The 23,623-nt window shown below is 43.6% G+C and overlaps 1 protein-coding gene across 2 annotated transcripts in view; it reads right to left on the minus strand.

Moving 5' to 3' along the window:
• The window catches only part of NT5E (5'-nucleotidase ecto), a 49,935-nt gene that overhangs the window by 20,420 nt on the left and 5,892 nt on the right, over positions 1–23,623 (minus strand). For both annotated transcript variants that reach the window (XM_019442789.2, XM_019442788.2), the window contains exons 2-3: positions 9,016–9,238; positions 3,911–4,099 (exon numbers count right to left, since the gene is read on the minus strand). In XM_019442789.2, coding sequence (XP_019298334.1) covers positions 3,911–4,099; positions 9,016–9,238 — 412 coding nt within the window. The remainder of the gene's footprint in view (positions 1–3,910; positions 4,100–9,015; positions 9,239–23,623) is intronic.

The raw sequence follows: 23,623 nt of genomic DNA on the forward strand, positions 1-23,623 counted from the left end.
GTCTCTCAAAGATGAATAAATGTTAAAAAAAATTTTTTTTAATTAAATAACAGAACAGAAAATATCAGGTGCAATCCAGATTTTTTGTGAAATTTTCTTTCAGGTGTGTGTGTGTATGTGTGTGTGTGTTGGGTTATGTGCATGGCAAGACGTAAAATTCCAAGGGATGTATTATTTTAACTATATTTTTATTTGCTTATCATATTTAACTTTAAGTTATGCTAGTTCCAAAAACAATTTAGAGGAATTTTTGTTTGTTTGTTTTTTTGTTTTTTTAAGTCTGTGCAAATTTATTTAAACAAGCAAATATGCTTCATCCCCTACTGCATCCTGGAATTACCTTCAGTTGTAAATTCATCCCTCAAAATGAAGAGTATTAAACTTGAATGTTTTCATGAGAACAAATTTAATCTGGCTAAGCAATCATGAAATGTGAAATAAATGACTAAGACTACAGAGGCAGTTTTCTTTCAGAGCCTGTAATTATCTACCTCAAGATTTATGTATAAACAAATTATGATATGTATGCCCAAATCTTTCTTTCATCCAGTCATTCATCAGCAACTAAATTCATCTACTTAGCAAAAGGCACATACTGTTTTGCAGTACTTTGTTGGCTGGAACGAAATTGCAGGGACAAAAGGACACAGGCTGGAGCATTAATGGGAAGCCAGGCATGATCACTGAGCCTTTTCAGGCCCATCAGGGCACACTAATCGATGGCCACACATCAAGGCTGTGGATGATCAATTGGTGCTGTGGGACGGCACTGGGTAAGACGGTGTAAAGGCAAATCATGAGGAACATGGAAATGACTTTAGCATCTGAAAGGAGGGGTAGATTCCTTTGCTTGTTTATGCACTGTTTTGCTCATGCTTGATTTGGAGCTGAGTTTTTCAAAATATGGGCCAGCTACCATATGAGGAAATTAATTTAATGGGTGGTAACTGACACTTAAAAAAAATGAAACAGTAGTACAGAAAATATCAGAGTGCATTCCAGGTTCTTCGTGAAAGTTTTCTTTTTGTGTGTGTGTATATGTGTGTGTGTGTTTGTGAGCGTGTGTTTGTGGCATCATGTACAATGCCTTTCTTAGTATGGTTCGAAGCCAGTACAGTCTAAAACACTATCCCACAGGATGAAGGGGGGTGGAGGCAGACATCTAGGTCCAGCTGTGTGTCTTGTGTTTTTTTGACATTGCCTCAGAGAAAAGCTAAGAAAAGGCACCAAGGGAGGGTTTTTCACAGATCTCATCCACAGAGTTGGGACATAACTGAAATAAGGACAGCTCAAATACTAGGCCTTGTCCTGAGGGGCCTCAGCCACCCCTGTTCATGACATAGGTCAAGTCATGATGACCTTTTATAATAGGGTTGTTTCCATCCTCACTCTGCAGATGAGGAGATCAGACAGAGACAGGATCCTGCCACCACTCAGTGGCACAGCCAGCATGACCCCAGAGTCTTCACTTCTACCCAGTGGTGCCCCATGACTTACTCCGATGGGATTTTCCCTGGTCTGGTGCTCTCAGCCCATCTAACTCCCCTGGAGTTACTTAAATGGCTCCCAGATGTTTGACCGCAACACTGCTCACACTAAGAAATTCACATCACCACCAGTGCCCACCACTGTTCTTGTCACACTTATGTCCTGCGTGCTATGCACTTGGGAGCTAGCTGTCCTCACCATCTCACATACATCTTTTGCCATGAAACAATGTATGTTCATATGAATAATGTTAAATGCCTAACCTATTTTAGTCTAGTCTGTTAAAAAATTTTTTAATCCACTAATTTATATCACAACCATTAATGGATGTAATCCAGTTTGAAATTTTTCTCTAGCCTATGTCTAGCAAGAGATAAAATACTTACGAAGGAACTGAATTAGTAAGGAATCAATTATGTAGATACCAGCATTCTTTACTTTTTCTTTTATTTTAGAGAGAGAGAGAGAGAGAGCAAGCAGGGGAGACGGGCAGAGGAAGTGAGAGAGAGACTGTTAATCTTGGGGCTTAATCCCACGACTTGGGATCAGGACCTAAGCCAAAATCAAGAGTCAACTGACTGAGCCACCCAGGCACCCTCAGCATTATATGAAGTAGGTCCCCAGTGTCACCATTTTGATTGGTATATTTTCACTGGTGGGCAGTCTCCATACCACTGCATGCCAGAACACAGCTATTTACACTTTATGAAGTGCCTTCCCAGGAGTACACACACCACCTCACGTCATTTTCACAACAATGTGGCACTTTGAGTATTATCTCCATTTTGAAACAAAGCTAACAGGTTCAGAGAGGGTGTGACCTGCTCAAGGTCTCTGACGTGAGTCAGGAAGGAAGACTTCTGACCCTAGGTTGTGTTTCTTTCTTTTCATAATTTGTGTTTCTTTGGCTGATTGCAAAAGCAACATGCATTCGTTGTTTGAAAATAATTGCAAGTGCGAAGAAGAAAGTAAAAATTACCTGTATGCTCTTTTTTTTAATTTTTTTTTTCAACGTTTATTTATTTTTGGGACAGAGAGAGACAGAGCATGAACGGGGGAGGCGCAGAGAGAGAGGGAGACACAGAATCGGAAACAGGCTCCAGGCTCCGAGTCATCAGTCCAGAGCCTGACGCGGGGCTCGAACTCACGGACCGTGAGATCGTGACCTGGCTGAAGTCGGACGCTTAACTGACTGCGCCACCCAGGCGCCCCCCTGTATGCTCTTTTTAGTGATAACCCCTTTTTTAACCTTTTTAGGGTATTTTTTTTTTTACTGTTCAGGGTATTTTTTATTTTTAATCTTTTAAAAATAGGATCACCTTAGATAGCCCACACAGAGACGGCCAAAGCAGCAATCTCTTCAAGGAGAGGGTTCTGCCCAACCAAAGCCTGCCTTTGCACTGCTGATAAAAGTCAGTTACCAGCCAAGCCCTCCTCCTTCCCTTCTTCCTAATTCTTGAAAGTACTTCAATGCTCCAGGTAGTGGTGGTGGGCAGGGGGCATGGTAGGAAAGACTGACTGAGCTAGACTCAAAAGTTTTGGGACATTATAGGTTCCAAACAGAAGGAAAAAAAAGAGGTTTTCTAACTAAAACTACCTAACACTAAGGAGAGAGAGAAGGAGGGAGTGGGGGGGAGGGCGGGGGGAGTGCATACCTTCAAGAGCAACAGTACCTATTGCTTCCAGGACACTCGTAGTCCTAAGTCCCGGTACACAGTAGTAAAGTTAGGACTGGAACCCAGAGTTCCAGCTCCTGCTCGTGAACCTACAAATCAAATCCTGTCACCTTGATCTATGAAGGCCTTATTTATATTATTTTGTTTATGCTTAAAATTTTTTATATGACATGTTGCTTTTTGATATAAACTGACTTTTGGCTGGGGCCTCACAGTAATCTTTTTATTTTACATGCATATTTTATTTTTTTAATTTTTTTATATGTTTGTTTTTGAAAGAGAGAGAGAAACAGAGTGTGAGCAAGGGAGGGGCAGAGAGAGAGGGACACACAGAATCCAAAACAGGCTCCAGGCTCTGAGCTGTCGGCACAGAGCCCAGATGCGGGGCTCGAACCCACGAACCATGAGATCATTACCTGAGCTGAAGTTGGACAGTTAACTGACTGAGCCACGCAGGCGCCCCTACATGTATATTTTATGCATATATTTTATATATATTTATAATATACATAAATAAATGGGAGCTGACATAATCATTAAACCAATAAATTGTTAGGAATGTCTCTGAATAAGATTTACAACTTACTATGTATGTGTATTATACATCTATTACATATCATAGAAATATACATAATATATATTATATGTTAAATTGTAGTAAAAATAATAATAACAGTTACAAAGACAAAGACACAAAGTAAGTTATCTGGACATTGTGGCCAGTGTAATCCTTCTGAAACAATTACCTGTATAAAGAAATGTATTGGAGTGTCCTCCTACCACGATGTCCACGCCCTTCACTTTCTGAGCGATGAGTTTATCCATTTCAAAACCAGAGTGTCCCAGTGCAATAATTTTGTTCACATTTAGAGTTTTTAGTTTATCTACTTCAGGTTGCAATGCGGTGATTTCATCTTCAAATACTAAATTCCCTCCTAAGGAACAAGATAAGTAAAATGCACATTTATTAATAATTTTTATTATATTACTTATTACACATACTAACACATAGAGTCAAATCACCTTAATCTACCGAAGCTCTTAAATTACTGAAACCAAAACATATTTATAAGTTAAATATAAAATCCCTAAAATGCCAATAAAAATTTGCATCATAATCTTCAGTTACATTCACTTAATGTTGTATTAGTTTAAGGTTGTGAATGATACCATGTTGCTCTAATTCAATCTCAAGCTATGAGGAGGCTTCAGATCTGGAAGCCTATCTATTTTTTAAAAATCTGTTTTTGCCTGAGCACATCAGCATGTTGTGCTATGCATGTCAAGTCACTATGGTGTTGACACACCTTAAATGTATACAATGCTGTGTGTTGGTTATATCTCAATAAAACTGAGTGGGGGGTGGGTGGGGAGGAACCTAGAGTACCTCTAAGGCTTTGTTTGCAAGTTCAGGATAATCCATCTTCAAACTTAAAACTCTGCTGGCAACTAGTCCTTGAATGCCAAGCTTAACACACCAGTTGACAACTGTCTTGCTCATTTGGTAAGGTCGACACTAGAGCAGTACTGAGCTCTGCATTAGACAGGGTCTCAGCCACACATTGCTGGCACTCGGCTGTGGACGTTCTTCTCTGGCCACTTACTCCCCCTTGTAGTAGTAAAGGGAGCTTGCGCCCATGGGACAGACTGGTGAGTGTGGGTGTGACTGTGCCGATCCACACCCTGAAAATCAGCAACTCACAGACGTGCCGTTGGACTCGTAGTGCTGTCACTGACGCACAGGTGACATTTAAACATCAGGAGTTGTAACAGCTCTGCCACCATTGTCTGCCATGAAAACATCAAGAATAATCTGCTTCTTGCTGATTACTCCAAGAAGTCCAGGGCTCCCTGGTCACTCCTCAGTGCCATGTCACTTTCTCTGTGAGTTCCCTGAGCCTCCCTTTAAATTGACAAGGTATGTCCTCCCCCATGCCTCACTTGCTGTTCCCCTACTGTTTAGCACGTAGCACCCTCTGACACACCAAATATCTTACTCATTTATTTGCCCACTAAACCTGTAAACTCCAGTAGGCAGGGATTTTTTTTTTTTTTGTCTTGTCAGCAGCCCTGGTGCCTACACACAGGCACTCAGAGGAAAGAAAAAGAAAAGAAGAGAAAAGAAAAGAAAACAAAAGAAAAAAGAAAGAAGGAAGGAAGGCAGAGAAAGAAAGAAAGAAAGAAAGAGAAAGAAAGAAAAAGAAAGAGGAAGGAAGGAAGGCAGAGAAAGAAAGAAAGAAAGAAAGAAAGAAAGAAAGAAAGAAAGAAAGAGGAAGGAAGGAAGAGAAAGAAAGAAAGAAAGAAAGAAAGAAAGAGAGAGAGAGAAAGGAAGGAAGGAAGGAAGGAAGGAAGGAAGGAAGGGAAGGAAAGAAAGAAAGAAAGAAAGAAAGAAAGAAAGAAAGAAAGAAAGAAAAGAAAGAAAGAAAGAAAGAAAGAAAGAAAGAAAGAAAGAAAGAAAGAAAGGAAGGAAGGAAGGGAAGGAAAGAAAGAAAGGAAAGGAAAGGAAAGGAAAGGAAAGGAAAGGAAAGGAAAGGAAAGAAAGAAAGAAAGAAAGAAAGAAAGAAAGAAAGCAAGAAAGAAAGAAAGAAAAAGAAAGCAAGAAAGAAAGAATAAATATTGAGGCCTTCTGAGAACACTACCATTCTCTGCTTTAGTTTGGCTGTAACTAGTCTTTGGACAAAGTTCAGAGAAATGCCTCTGAGAACAAAGGAATGCATTCTCCTAATGTGTCAGGAGCCTCTTGGGATCAGTCATCACACATATACAAAAGCATGGGATATGTTTCAGGATATCTTGAAGGGGGTTGTAGGAATTCCATTACCTAGCTAAAATAAATTAAATGTGCTAGAAATACCAGTTATACCTGTGGGTACGTAGGCAGCAGGACTGGAGGGATGGGGTTGGATCAGGGGCCAGAAATCTGTAGGAAGAACCCATGCACTGGGCCTGTGGTCTTGGTAGAAAGAAAGTGTCCCTAGAAATACCGTTCTATCCCCCACACTCCCCATCCCAGTGCTGGGATCAGTTCCGACACAATTCAGCCTTTCTCTCCTGGGAGCTGCGATGACAGCATCATCCCTTCAGATCCCCCTTCTGTTACAACCTAGTAAAGGGCTAATATGGGGTGCTATCAGAACCCCAGCAAAGGGGGACTTATTTCTGAAGCCCCTATGTCTTTCCACCAACAACCTCTCCTTTCTTACTGGCGACTATTCAAGAAGGGATAACCTTTTCTCCCCATCATGCCTGAACTCCTTGATCAGTCATTCAGGAGGCCCTACAATCCAGTCCTCACCCAGAATTTTGCTTTCCCTGATTGGAACCTGTGTTCCAAGGAACTGAACTACGTGCTCTTTTGTGACTGTGGCCCCCACACTTCCCTGCTCTCATGTGTTCATTCTAGCAACATTTATTGAGAACTTCCCACATGCTGGGTATGATACAAAACATGGAGCAGTGAATGAGACAGATAAGGTCCCTGCCCTCATGAGGCTTGTGTCCTAGCATGTGACCTCACCGCTGGAATGCCCTTTGCCCCAGGATGCTTGTGTGCCCTCGAGGTGGCCAAGGAGGTTCTTCAAGTCTACAGGACCTCCAAGCTAGTCACTCACCCCCTGCTCCTAAAAGACGTTGCCCCACTCCCTGACTTCGTTCTTAGCTCTCTTATGGCATTTAATCACATTCTATTTTAAATGAACTCAAAAGCCAGCGGGTAGAATAGAAATTATAGAGACACATAATTAATTCAAATATTCAAGGCCACATCTTTATCCAAGGATCCTATGCTGGCCTCTCTACTAGGTTCTGGATGTTCACTGAGAAGAGACCCAGGCTCTGTCCTCAGCTGTTCAGGCCAGCACAGGAAGCTGACAGTAAGAGACAAGTGTAATAAGGGGGAGAGGTGTTTGCTGTGGGAGCTGGGGACCCAGAGCAGGAGCGTCCAACCTGACGGGAACCAGGGGCAAGGGCAGCAAACACCGGGCCATGTCACCCCAGGCCTACTGACATTGGCAATTGTTCTGTTAGCAGTCATGCAGCCTGGTTCACTCTGCAATCTGCATATGCTCCTCTTTGCAGAAAGCCCCTGGAAGGCCCGAACCACAGCAACCCCCTCAAACTGAGGGGAGGTCGGATCACCAACCAGAGTGGGAGGCAGAATGAAGCAGAGGACTATCGTCAGCTGGGTGGGGTTCAGAGTAGCCTAAGACTGTCCAGGTCCCACTGGTGGGACCACACACTTCATAGAAGAGCACTTCTGAAACATGTTGAGAGCCGGTGACTCATCATGTCCACAACTCCCCCCGGGCTCCATAATGACCTCAAAAACAGCTATTTATTGACTGTGTGTCACACAGTATGCAAAGGCTTAGTCACCTGTGGGACAGATGCCTACCTGCCACCTGGAGTGCCTGATAATCCCCACCTCCCCTACCAGCAGAGAGGAGAGAAGGCCTGTGCCTGCCCTGTCTCCAGGCTGGCTGTACAACCTTTCCCTCAGAGCAGAGCCATGCTGCTCAGGGCCAAGCAGGGCTGACCTTGTTGCTGTTTCCAATGGCTTAGACCTATTGTCACAACAACAATAAATATATCATTTTTTAATTGTTAAATGATAGTAAGCCCTTTATCAGTTAATTCTTAATGAAAACCCTTATTTCTGGATAATACCAGCTCCTAGTTTTCCTTCTCCTCTTTGTCTCTCTTTTTCTTTCTTTTTCTCCCTTCCTCCCTCCCTTCCTTCCTTCATTCCTTTCTTTTTTTTTACACTATGTTCACCACAAGGTAGCTACCACCTGTCACCACACAATGCTACTATAATACCACTAACTTCCCTATGCTGTATCTTTTATTTCTGTTAGTTTCCCCTTTTTTCCTCCAAATATGGGAAGAAAATTGGTTTGCATAATTTAGAAAAAAATATCATTTTTGTTCTTACTGCCAAAGTGTTTTGGTGAAAGTGTTCCTGTAAAAGTGGCTCAAAAATGTTTCTTTTTTTATAAAATAACCATTTTTTAAAGTTTATTCATCTTGAGAGAAAGAGAGAGAATACATGAACAGGGTGGGGAGAGAAAGACAGAGAGAGGGAGAGACAGAGAATTCCAAGCAGGGTCCATTGTCAGCACAGAGCCTGATGCAGGGCTTGAACTCATGAACCATGAGACCATGACCTCAGTGAAATCAAGAGTTGGACGCTTAACTGACCAAGCCACCCAGGTGTCCCCAAAATGTTTCTTGAATGATTTTAGGGTTATATGTGTATGTATGTACACATACAGATATATATACTATATGAAATATAGCATATATAAAAAATATTTATATTAGGATATGTATACCATGAGACCTTTCAAGGATATGTATTTCTCAAAAAGCTGGATACAACAAAGTCATTAAAAATAACAAAAAGGGAACAAGGAGAGCTAACTAGACATAATAATCATACTAGAAAAGGAAAGGTAAGGTAAATTGAGGTAACGCCCTAGCTTTGGGCTCTCTGGCTCTGCAGGCAATAGGGCAGTGAATTATACAGCTTTTATTCTCCAGTAAGTAACTCTGTAATGTTTAGTACTGGATGTAAATGGCTTTCTTGTCCAATTTTGAATGCACTGAATTAAACAAAGATACTGTGTATGTCAACAAAGAAGTTCAGTGAACAAAACAGCAATGTCTATAAGAAGTAATTTAGAACAATGTGGAAGTCACCAGACTGGTTTTATCAATGTTAACCTAAGTACGCCATTTGCCCAACACAGCACGCTGTTCCTACTCTTGCCTACAGCCCATACAAATAATGCCAAGCTCTGATTTAATACATCTATTTGCAAGCAACAAGTGCTATAAAAGTAGAAAATACCTGGATTTGAGAGATAAGGGGTTTCTTTTGAAGTATATCCAACAATTCCCACAACTTCATCCCCAACAGGAAGAATTTTATATGGCAAATAAAGTCCTGATATTTGAGATGCTAGTGGCCCCTTGGCTTTAATATTTGCACTCAGAATTGGAAATCTGGCCTCTTTGAGGAGTGGATCAATCAGTCCTTCTACGCCATTATCAAATTCATGATTTCCCAGTGCCTAGTAGAAAGGGAAAAGAGAACAAGAATTAGGTACTCTGGAATTTCTGCAAAAACAAAAATATACTGTAAAGAATACTACATTAGCCCAGTGGCTCCCAAACTTGATAGGGTTCTAGGAGGCTGATGGCATGACCTCTGTCATCCTCACAACAGGAGATTTTACTCAGTGACCCTGGCGCTGGGCCCATGGACACACAGATCATCAGGTTCATTTGAGAACTGCTTCCCACATCCCACAGCACCTACTGAAGGTGGCATCAGTGCATGTAAGAGTCACTTGCAACGCTGTCCCTGCTGTCCTCAGATGTGGGGCAAGTTGGAGTCTGCCATTTCCTAAGCTCTGCCCAGGCTTTGCAGGTGGGTTTCTCTCATAAACCCACATTTCAACCCCCCAGTGCAATTGTTTCAACATCCCATCTGCTGGGAGAACCATTAAAGTCAACAGGACTTTAGCAAAAGGCGACTGGAAATGTATTGTTGGTAGAGATGCCAGTGACCTCTCCTCCTCTGGTGTCCACATCGTCTCGGTCATTTTTCCTTTATGTTCCCACAACTATGTCTTCCCAAGGGCTGTGTGGTCCTCTAATTCTTTGGGGAAAATGAAGATCCTCCAAGGTAACAGGAGATGGCATTCTCTGCATTTTGCAGGGGGGCACGGGTTTCCTCCTTCGGGCAGCTCTGGGCCGTCGTGGGTTTCATTCCCAGCAGCTTCGTGTCCCAGGAAGATCAAGATGGTGAAATGTTCACCGACCTTCAGGGCATTGTTAACCCACTCGGAACGCAGGACTTGGTGGGGAGCTGGCATGGTTTACAGGCAGCCTCACCTCCCACCTTCTTTGCTGTCTCCCATTCCTCACTGCTCTGGGAGTGGCTACTGGGTGCAAAACAACCTCTTTGACATCTGGCAGCTTCCCCCAGAGTAATACTGACAAAACACGCATGCCAGCCACCTCCTCTGAAAAACCCTCCGCCCCTTTCTCCCTTGGCCCTAGCATAAGCCCATGTCCCCCAGGCACCTACCTTCCTGTGCTGGCTGCAAGGCTGTTTTGCTAACTTAGTACTTAAACTAGTGAGTCTCAAACTCTCCCACGGAACACCTGATTTTGCTTCACTTTACCGTTCATCTGGGAATAGACCTGAAAGTGCTGACTGGTGACCTCTCAACCCAGATTAGGACCCTCCTGCATTCTCTTACAGGCCCCACTCCTTTCCTTCCTAGAACATTGCATACTCCAATGGCATGTTCAGCATGTCCGTGGAGTCCTTGCCAGACTATGTGCTCCCTGAGCCACCATGTCCTGCTGTCCTCACCCTGCTCGGCGCTGCAGCCCTTCTCCACCCACACAGGTGCCCCTCTGAACATCTGTGGCTCAAAGAATTGTGTGTTTATGTCCTCACACATATGTTTATACAGAGCAATACAATGTCTTCACATTCCCACACACCTGTCTCCCTAATGAAAGTCAGAATTTCTGAATTTGCCTCCTCCCCCACCTCCTCCCCCACCTCTGAGTATCCATCTTTACTTCTTCCTCTTAACTAATGATTTCTCTCTTAAAGGCTGACCTAAGTCTTAAAGGACCTCCCAGCCTTGGGTAATCATCTTTTTATCATCTCTTTGTTACTTATTATTATTTTTAATTTTGTTTATTTTTGAGAGAGAGACAGAGTGCGAGCAGGGGAGGGGCAGAGAGAGGGACACACAGAATCTGAAGTAGGCTCCAGACTCTGAGCTGTCAGCACAGAGTCGATGCGGTGCCCAAACCCACGAACCACCATGAGATCATGACCTGAGCCGAAGTCAGATGCTTAACCAACTGAGCCACCCAGGTGCCCCCTTTTTATCTTCTCTTTAGAACACCATGATTTCTTCCTGTGGTGAAATCAGTCTCTCTTATGAGATTACAATTAACTATCTTGCTTAATTGTAAAGTCTTAAAAAGTGAATATTTCTATCATTCTTCATGGAGGATTATCCAATGTGTCAGTCACCTTGCAGTTTACCAACAGCAATATATTGGTACCATTTGGCAATGGTTGGAGTTACCTTTTTCATTTATTTGTGGTTGTCTCCTCACATGGTTGTCAACCTTGCGTGGTTGTCTCCCACTTTAACGGGTGGTGGGTGTCAGAAATAAAGTCTTGAAGACAAGACCGGGTCTCAGAGAACCTTATGGCTCAAAGAGCTCAGGAATGTTGAGTTTTATCACAAGAGCAGCGAAGAGTCCCTGTAGGACCTTAAAGTCGAGATTGACAAGATAAGCTTTGCATTTTAGAAAGATTATTCTGGCAGCACTATGTTGAATGGTTTAGAGAAGGGAATGGCACCAGCAAAAAGCCAGTGTAGGAGCTGATGCAGTGATCCAGGAGGGAACAGTGAGGACTGCATGCAGGGGAATGGATGGAACCAAAACATTGAGGCAAAGGTGGGATACTGGTTGTGGTGGGGTGGGGGGGGGCGGTGGTTGGTGAGGAAGAGCGAGTGGGGGGCATTCAGCTGCCCAGGGATTTCTGGCTTTATTGACAGGATGGTGATGGCAGCTTGGGCCAACATGAGGATTTCTGGGGGAAGGGGCTTTGAACACAGTAAATGTCGGTTCTTGTGAGTCCTTGGAGGGAAGTGGCCATGTGGCAGTTGGACATAGAGGTTAGCACTACCACGCGAGGTTAGCACTACCAATCATGAGCTTGACCTGAGCACACTTCTAAATCACAGCTTCCTCTGGAAGGGCAGCGAATGAACAAAGCAAAGGTTGTAATGAAAATGAGTCAGCATTTACCAAGCACTTGCCACACGCCAGCATCGTGCGAAGTGATTTTGTTAAGAAAGACTGATTTTGTGCTGTGAGATTGGTATTATTACTATTATCATTTTACAGATGAGGAAAACCGAGATCTAGAGACATAATGAATTGTTCAAGGTCACGCAATTAGTGAGTGGTAGAGCTGGGATCAGAACCACTTATGTTTGACTGCAACCTTCTTAACCACTATGCTTATATATAAAGAGCTGTGCATAAGGCCTGGTATATATAGGGATTACTCAAGATAAAATCCTAAGTACCTGCAGTTTTCCATGCTTGGACTTATCTTTGTCCCTTTGTATATAACAGATAAATGATGATTGGTAGATCTAAATATACGTAGGTAGATGAATAGAAACGATAGAATAGAATAGGATAGAATAGAATAGAAATTTCTTTTTTATACCATCCCTTTACTACTTTATTCAATTAATGGCTTTAGCTCCTGAAGTGTGATGATCCTTCTAGAAGCGATACTTCCCGTGGACCCTTCATTGAGCTCCCTCTCTGAGTTAGGTGCACATTCTCTGCTCTACTGCTCACCTCTGTGCAGCACCTGCACCTGCCTTCTGAACCCCTCTAGTGCCTAGCACAGACTGTGGAGAAGAGCAGGGAGGCACCGCTGAATGAATACATGAATGAGCAGAAGAATCTCTAACAAATTTCTTTCTTCTATATACAGCTAACTTTTCCTACAAAAATGTATTCCTTTGCAGAAAACTGCCTTTGTAAATACTTACTTTCCTATAAACTCATATTTTCATTTCCCCACCATGACTTTCTCCGACCCATTTCTCCTCCATTGCATTCACTACAAGTTCATCATTCATAAGCTCTTCAGAAGGAATATCATACCACTTGCTTGAGAACACCACGCTCCCTGCAGGCAAACAGCAGGTGCTCAAGAAATGTGTTAAATAAATTGATTTTTTAAAGTTTTAATTTTAACTCCAGTTAGCTAACACACAATGTTATAGTACAATACAGATGTACCATACAGAAAAAAATTCTTATTCATTTCTATAATTTTTATTAACATGAAAATACCTTAGGAAGAGTCTGCCCAAGAGCACTCAGAGCAATGAAAGACATCCATGTCCCTTTACATCTTACAGAGCATTTGTAACACACACATAAGAGAATTTATGCAAATTCATACTGCAGTATTGTTCCACTTTTCTGGGTCCTATCTAAATATTCCCACCCCTCTCCTTAAGTGCGCTTGTCATTTTTTTTTTGCTGTTCTGCCCACAGCCTCCCCCATGACTTTAACAACAGATCCTGATCTGAGCTAAACTGTTACCGGCTATTATTGCTATAATCCTCACATCAGGCAAGTGTTTTTTCTGACCCAAATCATATTTTTTAAAGTGTTTTAATGTTTGTTTATTTTTGAGAGGGACAGAGACAGACAGCAGGAGTGGGGGTGGGGGGTGGTACAGAGGATCTGAAGTGGGCTCTGCAATGACAGCAGAGAGCCTGATGTGGGGCTCAAACTCATGAACCATGAGATCATGACCTAAGGCGAAGTCGGATGCTCAACCGACTAAGCCACCCAGGTGCCCTGACCTAAATCATATTCTTATGCTTTCTCCTTCTCTCGTTTAGTTTTGCTTTCCAAACATTGCATTTCTAATATTGGGTTCCTTTGTCTACAAGCCCTATTCATTCACTGATTCTAGATCTGACAATCTTGTATATTTTTACCATAAACATTAAATTTCACCAAACGCACTTTTCTGTAACTTAAGAGAGCTGAACCAAACAAAATGACCTCCACCATTGAAATCAGAGAAATTTAATGCGTGCACCTGGTTTAGCCCTGGCTCCCCACCCTCACTGCTTTCTTCATGCAGAAGAGGCCTAAAACACTATTTATTTATTTATTTATTTATTTATTTATTTATTTATTTATTTTTTTAAATTTTTTTTCAACGTTTTTTATTTATTTTTGGGACAGAGAGAGACAGAGCATGAACGGGGGAGGGTCAGAGAGAGAGGGAGACACAGAATCGGAAACAGGCTCCAGGCTCCGAGCCATCAGCCCAGAGCCTGACGCGGGGCTCGAACTCACGGACCGCGAGATCGTGACCTGGCTGAAGTCGGACGCTTAACCGACTGCGCCACCCAGGCGCCCCTAAAACACTATTTAAAAAGACAAAAAAGAAAAAAAAAAACTTACTCTTCCATGAAAAAAACTTTCCTCACTTTCCATCTAGCCCAGCCCAGCATGTTCAACCACCTGAACACCTGAAATGCTGCTGCCATTTAAAGCTAAAAACAAATGAAAATGTAAGGACAGGAAGAGATCTGATTCAAAATCCTCTTATTAAATTAACTCTGAGGAACAGAGTCTGATTCATTTAACATCTTCTTTAGGCGTATGTTAATATTTACATTTGATGTGGATAGTTTGTCAAAGTCTAGTGGCTTTGGAGAAATTCTGTTGACTAAAGATAAAGCCCAGAGAGATTTTCAGGTCATATGAAGCAGTACTGGAAGAATGAAGATATTCTAAGACTTCTGACTCCAAGTTTCTCCCTGGATTATTAAAAATACCCTGCAGTGGTAAGGACCGAGGGAAAGCTTGTGTCTACACTTCGGTTATCATTCTCATGAATTCTGAATACAGGCCCAAATCTACCTTCCCTTTGTGGGTAAACAATTTCCTTATTTTCAGGTGATTATGAGGTGACTACATCTCTTATCATTTTATTTCCAAATGCACTGTGTGCTAAACAGAATTTAAGCTAACATTCAATTACTGTCTCTTGGATACACTGCAAACAAATGCATATCATAATACCATTCTCCCCTTCTCCCCCACCTCTTCCTCTGTCCATGAAAGATGCCAACTAATTAACTTAATTGACCTTTCCCACTCGGTTTGGACTGAGCCTCAGAATCCTTCTTACCTTAGCCCTACAGGGAGTTACTGTCAATCAACTACAGCTGGCACTGGAGATGAAATTGTTTTTCACGCTCGCCCTAATGATTATGTGCAGAATTGATTTATTGACTTCTAACAACAATAAAATATATCCTCAGTGAGTAACAAACGTTAGAGGCAATGCTTTCAAAGAAGGAAGAATCCTTTCTTTTATTTCCCATGTTTGTTCCATGTATATTGTGGCTGGAATCTGCTACTGAACTCAGCGTTGATGCTCTGCTGCCTGACCACACTGTCCTCTATGCCAACTTTCATGTTTTTTCTTTCCTAAGGCTTTTCTTAGGGAGTGCTGCTATTTATTCATTGCCTCCTTTCACCCGTAAACAAATGTGCCCATTGGTACTGAGGCACTGGTATGAGTAAGTGGATGAACAGAAGAAATAATGACACTCCTCAGGGTGAAAGTAAGAGAAAGAAAGCCCTTGGTGTAGGAGTGTGTCAGCCTGAGCCTTGATGCCAGGATTTCTTCAGCGTCTGCAGGAGACACAGAAGTCAGTGGCCATCCGACAGATTTCTATGAAGGTCTTTCATTATTCTGGAATATTTTACTTTTATGGAGAATCTGCCCTTTTCTTAAAAAATATAATTTATTGTCAAGTTGGCTAGTGTGTTCTTGGCTTTGGGAGTAGATTCCCATGATTCATCACTTACATACAACACCCAGTGCTCATCCCAACAAGTGCTCTCCTCAATGCCCATCACCCAGTTTCCCCTCTTCCACACCCTCCCCCATCAACCCTCAGTTTGCTCTCTGTATTTAAGAGTCTCTTGTAGTTTCCCTCCCTCCCTCTCTGTTTGAAACTTTTTTCCCCTTCCCTTCCCTTCCCCCATGGTCTTCTTTTAAGTTTCTCAAGATCCACATATGAGCGAAAACATATATCTTTCTCTGACTTATTTCACCTAGCATAATACCCTCTAGTTCCATCCACATTGTTGCAAATGGCAAGATTTCATTCTTTCTCATTGCCAAGCAGTATTCCATAGTATATATAAACAACATCTTTATCCGTTCATCAGTTGATGGACATTTAGACTCTTTCCATAATTTGGCTATTGTTGATACACTGCTATAAACTTTGGGGTACAAGTGCCCCTATGCATCAGCACTCCTGTACCCCTTGGGTAAATTCCTAGCAGTGCTATTGCTGGGTCATAGGGTAGATCTATTTTTAATTTTTTGAGGAACCTCCATTCTGTTTTCCAGAGTGGCTGCACCAGTTTGCATTCCCACCAACAGTGCAAGAGGGTTTCCGTTTCTCCACATCCTTGCCAACATCTGTTGTTTCCTGAGTTGTTCATTTTAGCCACTCTGACCAGTGTGAGGTGGTATCTTAATGTGGTTTTGATTTGTATTTCCCCGATGATGAGTGATATTGAGCCTGTGATGAGTGATGAGCATGTGACTGTGGGCCATCTGGACATATTCTCTGGAAAAGTGTCTATTCATGTCTTCTGCCCTTTTCTTCACTGGATTATTTGTTTTTCAGGTATAGAGTTTGGTAAGTTCTTTACAGATTTTGGATACTAACCCTTTGTCTGATAGATCACTTGCAAATATCCTTTCCCATTCTGTCAGTTGCCTTTTAGTTTTGATTGTTTCCTTTGCAGTGCAGAAGATTTTTATCTTGATGAGGTCCCAATAGTTCATTTTTGCTTTGGTTTCCCCTGCCTTTGGAGACATGTTGAGTAAGAAGTTGCTGCGGCTGAGGTCAGAGAGGTTGTTGCCTGTTTTCTCCTCTAGGATTTTGATGGTTTCCTGTCTCACATTCAGGTCTTTCATCCATTTTGAGTTTATTTTTGTGTGTGGTGTAAGAGAGTGGTCTAATTTCATTCTTCTGCATGTTGCTGTCCAGTCTCCCAGCACCATTTGGTAAAGAGACTTTTTTCCATTGGATACTCTTTCCTGCTTCATCAAAGATTAGTTGGCTATATACTTGTGGGTCCAATTCTGGGTTCTCTATTCTGTTACATTTGTCTATGTACCAATACCATACTGTCTTGATAGAAATTTTCCCTTTCTGATCTGTCCATTTACAGTTGATTGATCAAAGCGATAAACAATATGCATTATTAAACAATATGCATTGACTCCCATACTTCATTTAAAATGTCCCTAACACAGGGGTAATATTTGGTAAATATTTACTGAATAAATGAACAAGTAAATAAATAACTGGTAGGAGAGGAGGAAAGTGACAGAGAAGTAATTTCCAAGGCTGGACTTGTTGCTCGTTGCCACCAGCAGCCTCCTCCATGTAACCTAGAATTCTGTACTAGCATCATCATGTCTTGTGTGTGATGCAATGAGAAACTGCAGTCTCTCTGACCTCTAGTACCAAACTGGCAAAGAGCTCTGTTTTGAAAGCCTTTGATGAATGGTCACAGCAGGCACAGAGTGGTAATTTTAGCAGGAAACTTGGCCATAGAAGGCAAGGAGGGTGCAAATGCCTGGTTGTTGAGAAAGCCTCACAGGCCAGGAACCTGTTAGGCGTCACCTCACACAAAGCCTGCATTCTCAACTGGGCAGCATGTCCCAAAATCAAGCTGTGAAGAGGCCACAGCGGCCCAGTTCTGACGAGCTCCTGGTGTAGCATCCTTGGTCAGACTCTACCTGAAGCAGAGTTTTTATTCCAAGTGCCACAAGAAAATACAGATTTTTTCCAAGATTTGAAATGACTCCTCCTCCTCTCCATTTCAGGCTTGCCTGGCTTGAAGCTAGGCAAGGTGGGCAACAGACACTGAAAACGTGCCCACTGGGACAGGGCCAGTGGCCCAGAGGCCTGTTCCCCTTTCCTGTTTCTTATTTCAGGGGACATTGTATGGAACTGTCTGGCAGTAGTCTGGTGGTTACTGTCCTTTCTCCTTCACCCTCCCCATGCTTCCCCACTCCTGCCTGTCTGCTGGCCATTGAGGAGTCCCCTCCAGGTGGATGGCCTGCAGAGAAGGACACTTCTTGCCATTAAGGCTATAAGACACCTGTGAAGATGCACATGGTCCCAGGGTTAGGAGAGAGCCTTTACAACTCCTAAGAACACCCAGAGAAGCAGAGAGATGTCTGGGCAGCCCTCCCCTTGTCCCCCTGGCTTCCCACTCACGGGCAACCAGCCAGGAAGGACTGTTGCTTCTGCTCCTACACCATCCTCTCTCAGGTGGTCTTCTCTACCACATTCCCACTGCCCCCTCTGCCTCCTCACTTCTCACCCACACCTTTCTAGAGTCTTCAAGTCAGCCTCCTGGCCACCAGGCTCACAAACCTCCTGCCACGGCAGGCCATCAGAATGCATTTCTGAAAATGCACGTACAACTGCTTCTAGCCCCTGCTTTGAGTCCCTCCAAGGTCGCTCCAAGGCCTCCTACCTCCCACTGAAATCCTGATCTCCCTGAGCGGGTTCATTTCTTCTGCCAAACTTCAGATGCGCTCAGTTCCAGGAACACTAAACCACCCACACTCAATGAGATGCCTTAGATGCTGCTCAAGTGTGATCTCCTTGTGAAGACTTCCGTGGCACCTCCACTGTAGATACCACACTCTGACATACCTTGCATGCATAGCTCTGAGAATACATGACCTTGCTGTGGCTGTCTGCTCACACATCTTTCTCCCACAGACAAGAGTGGCATTGACTATCCCTGCATCCTTGGTGACACCGGATGAATGCCTGGCACCAGTGCCCAGCAGATGTTTACTGAATGAATGATAAAACCACCCACTCCACCTGTCCATTTAAATGGGCTCCACCTTACTCTCTGATTTGGTACGTGAGCCATTAAAACTTTTCAGAGCAAGGCAGGATTTTATTTTTTACAACTTGGTTAATACTTATTACACAATATTTTGTGAAATGAGAGAAATCAAGTTGCTTGGAAGCTTAGCCAACTGCATTACCATTCCTGGCTGACCCTCTCAGGGCAATTGGCCTGGTTCCCTTGTTTTCATTCTGTGTGTGTGTGTGTGTGTGTGTGTGTGCGCGCGCGCATGTGTTTTAGTTTGTTTTTACTTATTTTTGGGAGAGAGACAGAGAGCGAGCAGGTGAGGGGTAGAGAGAGGGCAGAATCTCTGCACACTGTCAGCGCAGAGCCCAATATGGGGCTCTAACTCACAAACCATAAGATCATGACCTGAGCTGGTCACTCATCCGACTGAGCCACCCAAGCGCCCCTCATTTTCTATTTTAAATTTAGATTTCCACTAATATCTTACTGGCCTTTGTGAATGAAGACTTTTTTTTTTTTAAGTTGGTTGAACTGTTCTGTGTCTTATGTATGTACATGAGAACATTATTTAGATTTCATGATGGCAGTTAGGGAGAAAATGGAACTTTTTAGAGTCTCTTTCTATTGGAAATCTGCTGAGGATACCCAACTATCAAAGGATGCCTATGTCTGAATTAGTAAGGGGATATTTCAGAGCCTCAGCTTTGTTCACAGAGGACTATAAAAATTACTAATGATTTGACATAAGGGAAATTTCAAGAAAGTTTTTTTTAAACACAAAAAATAGGACAAAAAGAAATGTTAATAGTTAAGATCTTCATGCTACGTAGTCCAGCCCTATTCACATATTAACTTATTTAATTCTTATGTTATTAGGTAGGTGCTATTATTTGCCCTTTTCCTAGATGGGGAAATGGAGGCACAGGGCTCTCACAACTAGCAAGTGACAGAGCTGAGGTCTGAACAAAGGTAGCGAGGCTTAAGCACCCAGGGCCTTAACCATTCTGTCAAACTGCCACTAATGTAAATACCTGGAAGGGATGGGTATCATTCAACTGGCTTCTTACAGGGTTCTAGAGTGTCAAGCAACAAGGCCCCAGGAAGTCCTTGTCCTCAGGAAGCTGAGAAGACAGACAGGGAGAGGGCAAGACATGAGCGCATGCATCCACGCATCCATCTGTGCATACATAAGACATGTGGGAACCACAGACAGGGGTGTTTGTGAAACAGCCCAGCAAAGACATGGGCACAGGCTGCCCGCTCAGGACCAAAGGCGCTCAGAGTGGGAGCTTTACCTCTCCGGCACCAGTTAGGGGAAGCTCACGGGCAAGTGGCTGCAACTGTACACACAAGTGAGGCAATGAAAACATGAGGGCTGAGGTAGTCAAATCTTCTAAGTGAAGACAAGAGGCTTAAACATGATGTTAGAAGAAAAAGGAAGGAAATAATTGATTTAAGGGCAGCGCGGTATGCATGACACAGAAGAAAATTAATTGTTTTAATCCACAGAAATCAACTGTAATAATGTCAAAAAGCCATTTGTCAGAAATCCACAACATCTGTATTCAGCTAGTCATTGACACACTCGCTCATCTCATTAAGGACTGGAGGCAGCAGCACACCCTCCCATCTAAGGATTGAGGGGAGAGCCTGACCTATTACACAATGGGGCTCAGTTGCCGATCACTCAGGGAAACTCAACAAGGACTTTAAGAGGAGAGGACTACAAATTCGGTTTGGTTTAGTTGATACATTTCTGGAGTTGTGGACCATTTCCGGTGTTGGGTTGTGCTCTCCCTGGCCCCTTAGCCGTGGGCCGGGTCATGGTGGTCCTGGCAGGTGAATGTGGCCTCTGACTAAATGACAGAAAAGATCCTGGGGCACGGCCCAGCTCACGTGCACTTCAATGTTTGTTGACCGAATGAATGAACAGGTACTGAACAGACAGCATTTCCCATTTCCCACATCAGATGGAAAAATTTACGAACTCTCTATGTGCAAAATACATATATCAGCATTACATTTAGAATTATCTATTCGACTGATGGACTTCCATGCAGGTTTAACTATATCTCTGAGGGGCTAGAGGGCTCTAGCTAATGTGTGGATTATATATGGAATCAATTATTCAAGTGAGGGAAAAGAAGTGTCAGAGAATTTTCAAATTCTAGTTATGTGGTTGAAGAAAAGACACTGAAGGAGTTCACACAGTATTCAGATGTATCTGTAACTGAAGAGCAGAAAGCTTCCAGCTCACTGTGTGATTTGTTTCTTTTTGTTTGTTTTCCAATTTTCAGTTGGGTAAACACAGAGGCCAGAACAAGGACAAGATGAGCAAAGAAACCGCCTTTGCTTCCTCCCTCTGTGTTTGAGGCCGGTCCCACCCCGCCCAGCTCTGGTGTAGAACTCACTCTGGAAGAGAGGAAGTAGAAAGGCCATGACCACAGCCACAGGATGGAGTGGGGGCCACTGACATCACTGAGGCTTGGGGATCAACAACCACCCAGACTCTCAAAACTTCTGAGGTCTGAGCTCTATGAATAGCTACTAACTTACTTTGCCTTAAACAACAACAACAACAAAACCACTGTCATCAGTATACCTCTTTCAAACTTTCCAAATTAGCATTGTTAATTTGTCTTTCCTGGACATGGGTTTGCTATAGAAGATAAAATAATTCTGAAAGTTTCTTTGATGTGAGAGACTTTGTAAGCACCTGAATATAAGGTGACTTCCCCCTTGCTTAGGGATTAGTTTTCTGTGGAGAAGAGGAAACATGGCAATCATCCATTTGGGCATCTGTGACACATAAATTAAGGCTTGACGTTGTGTCTTCTGCAGACCAGATTTTGGTTCCTGAACTCCCATGCTCAGGTATTAGAATTTCAGTCATTTTTGCTTTGCTTTGCTTATGCCCCACCTTCATAGGTCTTGCTCAGCCTATGTGGTCAACAAGGGCTCAAAAGGGCACTGCCCCTCTATCCACTGAATAGCAGGTTTCTCCCTAGCAGGTCTGATCCGCTGTCCTTGGCACTTAGCAGAGAGCCTGGCGCACGCAGTTCTTAGTATTTGTGGAGTGAATGAATAAATGAGCCTCAAAGACAACAGGCTTGAAACTGGGCTCATCACCCTACCGTTCCTTAGGCCATCACCTTCTATTACATATAGAGTAATGTTCCATCCAAATCCTGTGAACCTCTATCTGGAAACAGTTGCCAACTCAAGGTACGTGGGAGAAGACCCAATCCATCTCTCCACAAGGAAATAGCTGTCGTAACAGCAACTGTGACAGAGACCTAAGAGAGGTGTCACTCAAACTGAGACTTGTATGTAAAATTAAGTTCTGGGACAAACCAAGTTACACTAGCAGATTTGAAGCAAGACGGAGGTCTGGGCAGGGCCTGAGCTGCTGAGGAGTGACATGTAACAGACCACCCCCTCCAGTCCCCCATCCTACAGATGAGGAATCCGGTGGCCAAACTCACATAGCTAATGAGTGGGAAGAGACAAGCAGTAAAACCTGGGTGTGGTGATGTCTCGTCCAAATCTCTTTCCATGGCCCCTGTCTGCCACAGGCCACAGGGTCCAGTCCTGTCCAATCACCTCAGGAGAAGCCTTTAGACTGCAATTCTGTGCGGTAAATAGCAGGCTTCAGCTGTCAGGGGGTAAGGTTCGGTAGAAGAGTCCGTGCTCCCGTGTGGTAGTGTCAAACTGCTGACTCCCAGTGCCCCTGGCCTGAACCCTCTTAGTCATCTTTTGATTACACCCTCTCCTGAGTCACCCCTGCCAACAGAAGGTGAGCACCGCCAGCACTTCCTAACACCTTACCGAGAGCCGACGTCATGCTAAGCGCCTCCCGTGTGCCACCATGTCCTTTCAACCCCACAACAACCCATGTGGTGAAGACTATCATCACACCCATCTTAAGCATGTGGAAATGGAGGCTTCAAGAGATGAAATAACCTGCTGTCAGTCCACAGAGAGGGGACTTGATCCCAGGCGGTCACCCCAGAGTTTACTCTCTTGGCCCCATGCCATCCTGCCTGCCTGCTGAAGCCTTCCCATGGACTCAGCCTTTCTCCCCCCATCACAGTTCAGTGACCACTTCACCCTAGACTGCTGCCCAGCCTCTTCTCCATCCTCTTCCTGGGGCGGGGGGGGGGGGTCTTCTCTCTCCCATCCATTTCTGCTCATCTTCTAAAACTGTGACTTCCCTATGCCACTGACAGTTTTTTTCCCTCACATCAAACAATTCTCCAGTTCTCTGGGGTTACAGACTGGGTGCCCAACAATTCGGTTCAAGTCTGCCACTATCTACCTGGAATGAGCACCAGACCTCACCAGTACAAGGGCTCAGTGCTACAGGACGGCCCTCACTTCAGGTGCCAGCTGCCAGTCCTGGGCACCTCTACTTCTGACCAACCAGCTATAAACTAGGGATTTGACGGACCTCCTCCACAGGTTGGATAAAACTCAAAGAAGTCAGGGAAGTGCTTTAGTTACTATTACTGGTATATTATAAAGGATACAACTGAGGGACAGCCAAGCAGACAACATGCATAGGGCAAGGCATGCAGGGGGCCAGGGGGTGTGTAGAGCTTCCATGCCCTCTCTGGGCACACCTCCCTCCCAGTACCTCAGTGTGTTCACCAAACTAGAAGCTCTCTGAACCCCAGCATTTAGGGGGGTTTGTCACATAGGCATGATTGATTAAATTATTGGCCATTGCTGATTAACTCAACCTCTCACCCGTCTCCCCTCCCAGGAGGTTGAGGGGAGACTGAAAGTTCCAATTCTCTATTCATGCCTTGGATTTTCTGACTGCCAGTCCTTTTTCTGAAGCTATCTAGTAGTCCCCAGCCAGCAGTCATCACATTAGCATACAACAGGCTCTCCTCACTCAGGGGATTCCAAA

This window comes from Panthera pardus, unplaced genomic scaffold, assembly GCF_024362965.1.
Source record: "Panthera pardus isolate Hobbes unplaced genomic scaffold, ASM2436296v1 HiC_scaffold_17, whole genome shotgun sequence".
NCBI lineage: Eukaryota > Metazoa > Chordata > Mammalia > Carnivora > Felidae > Panthera > Panthera pardus.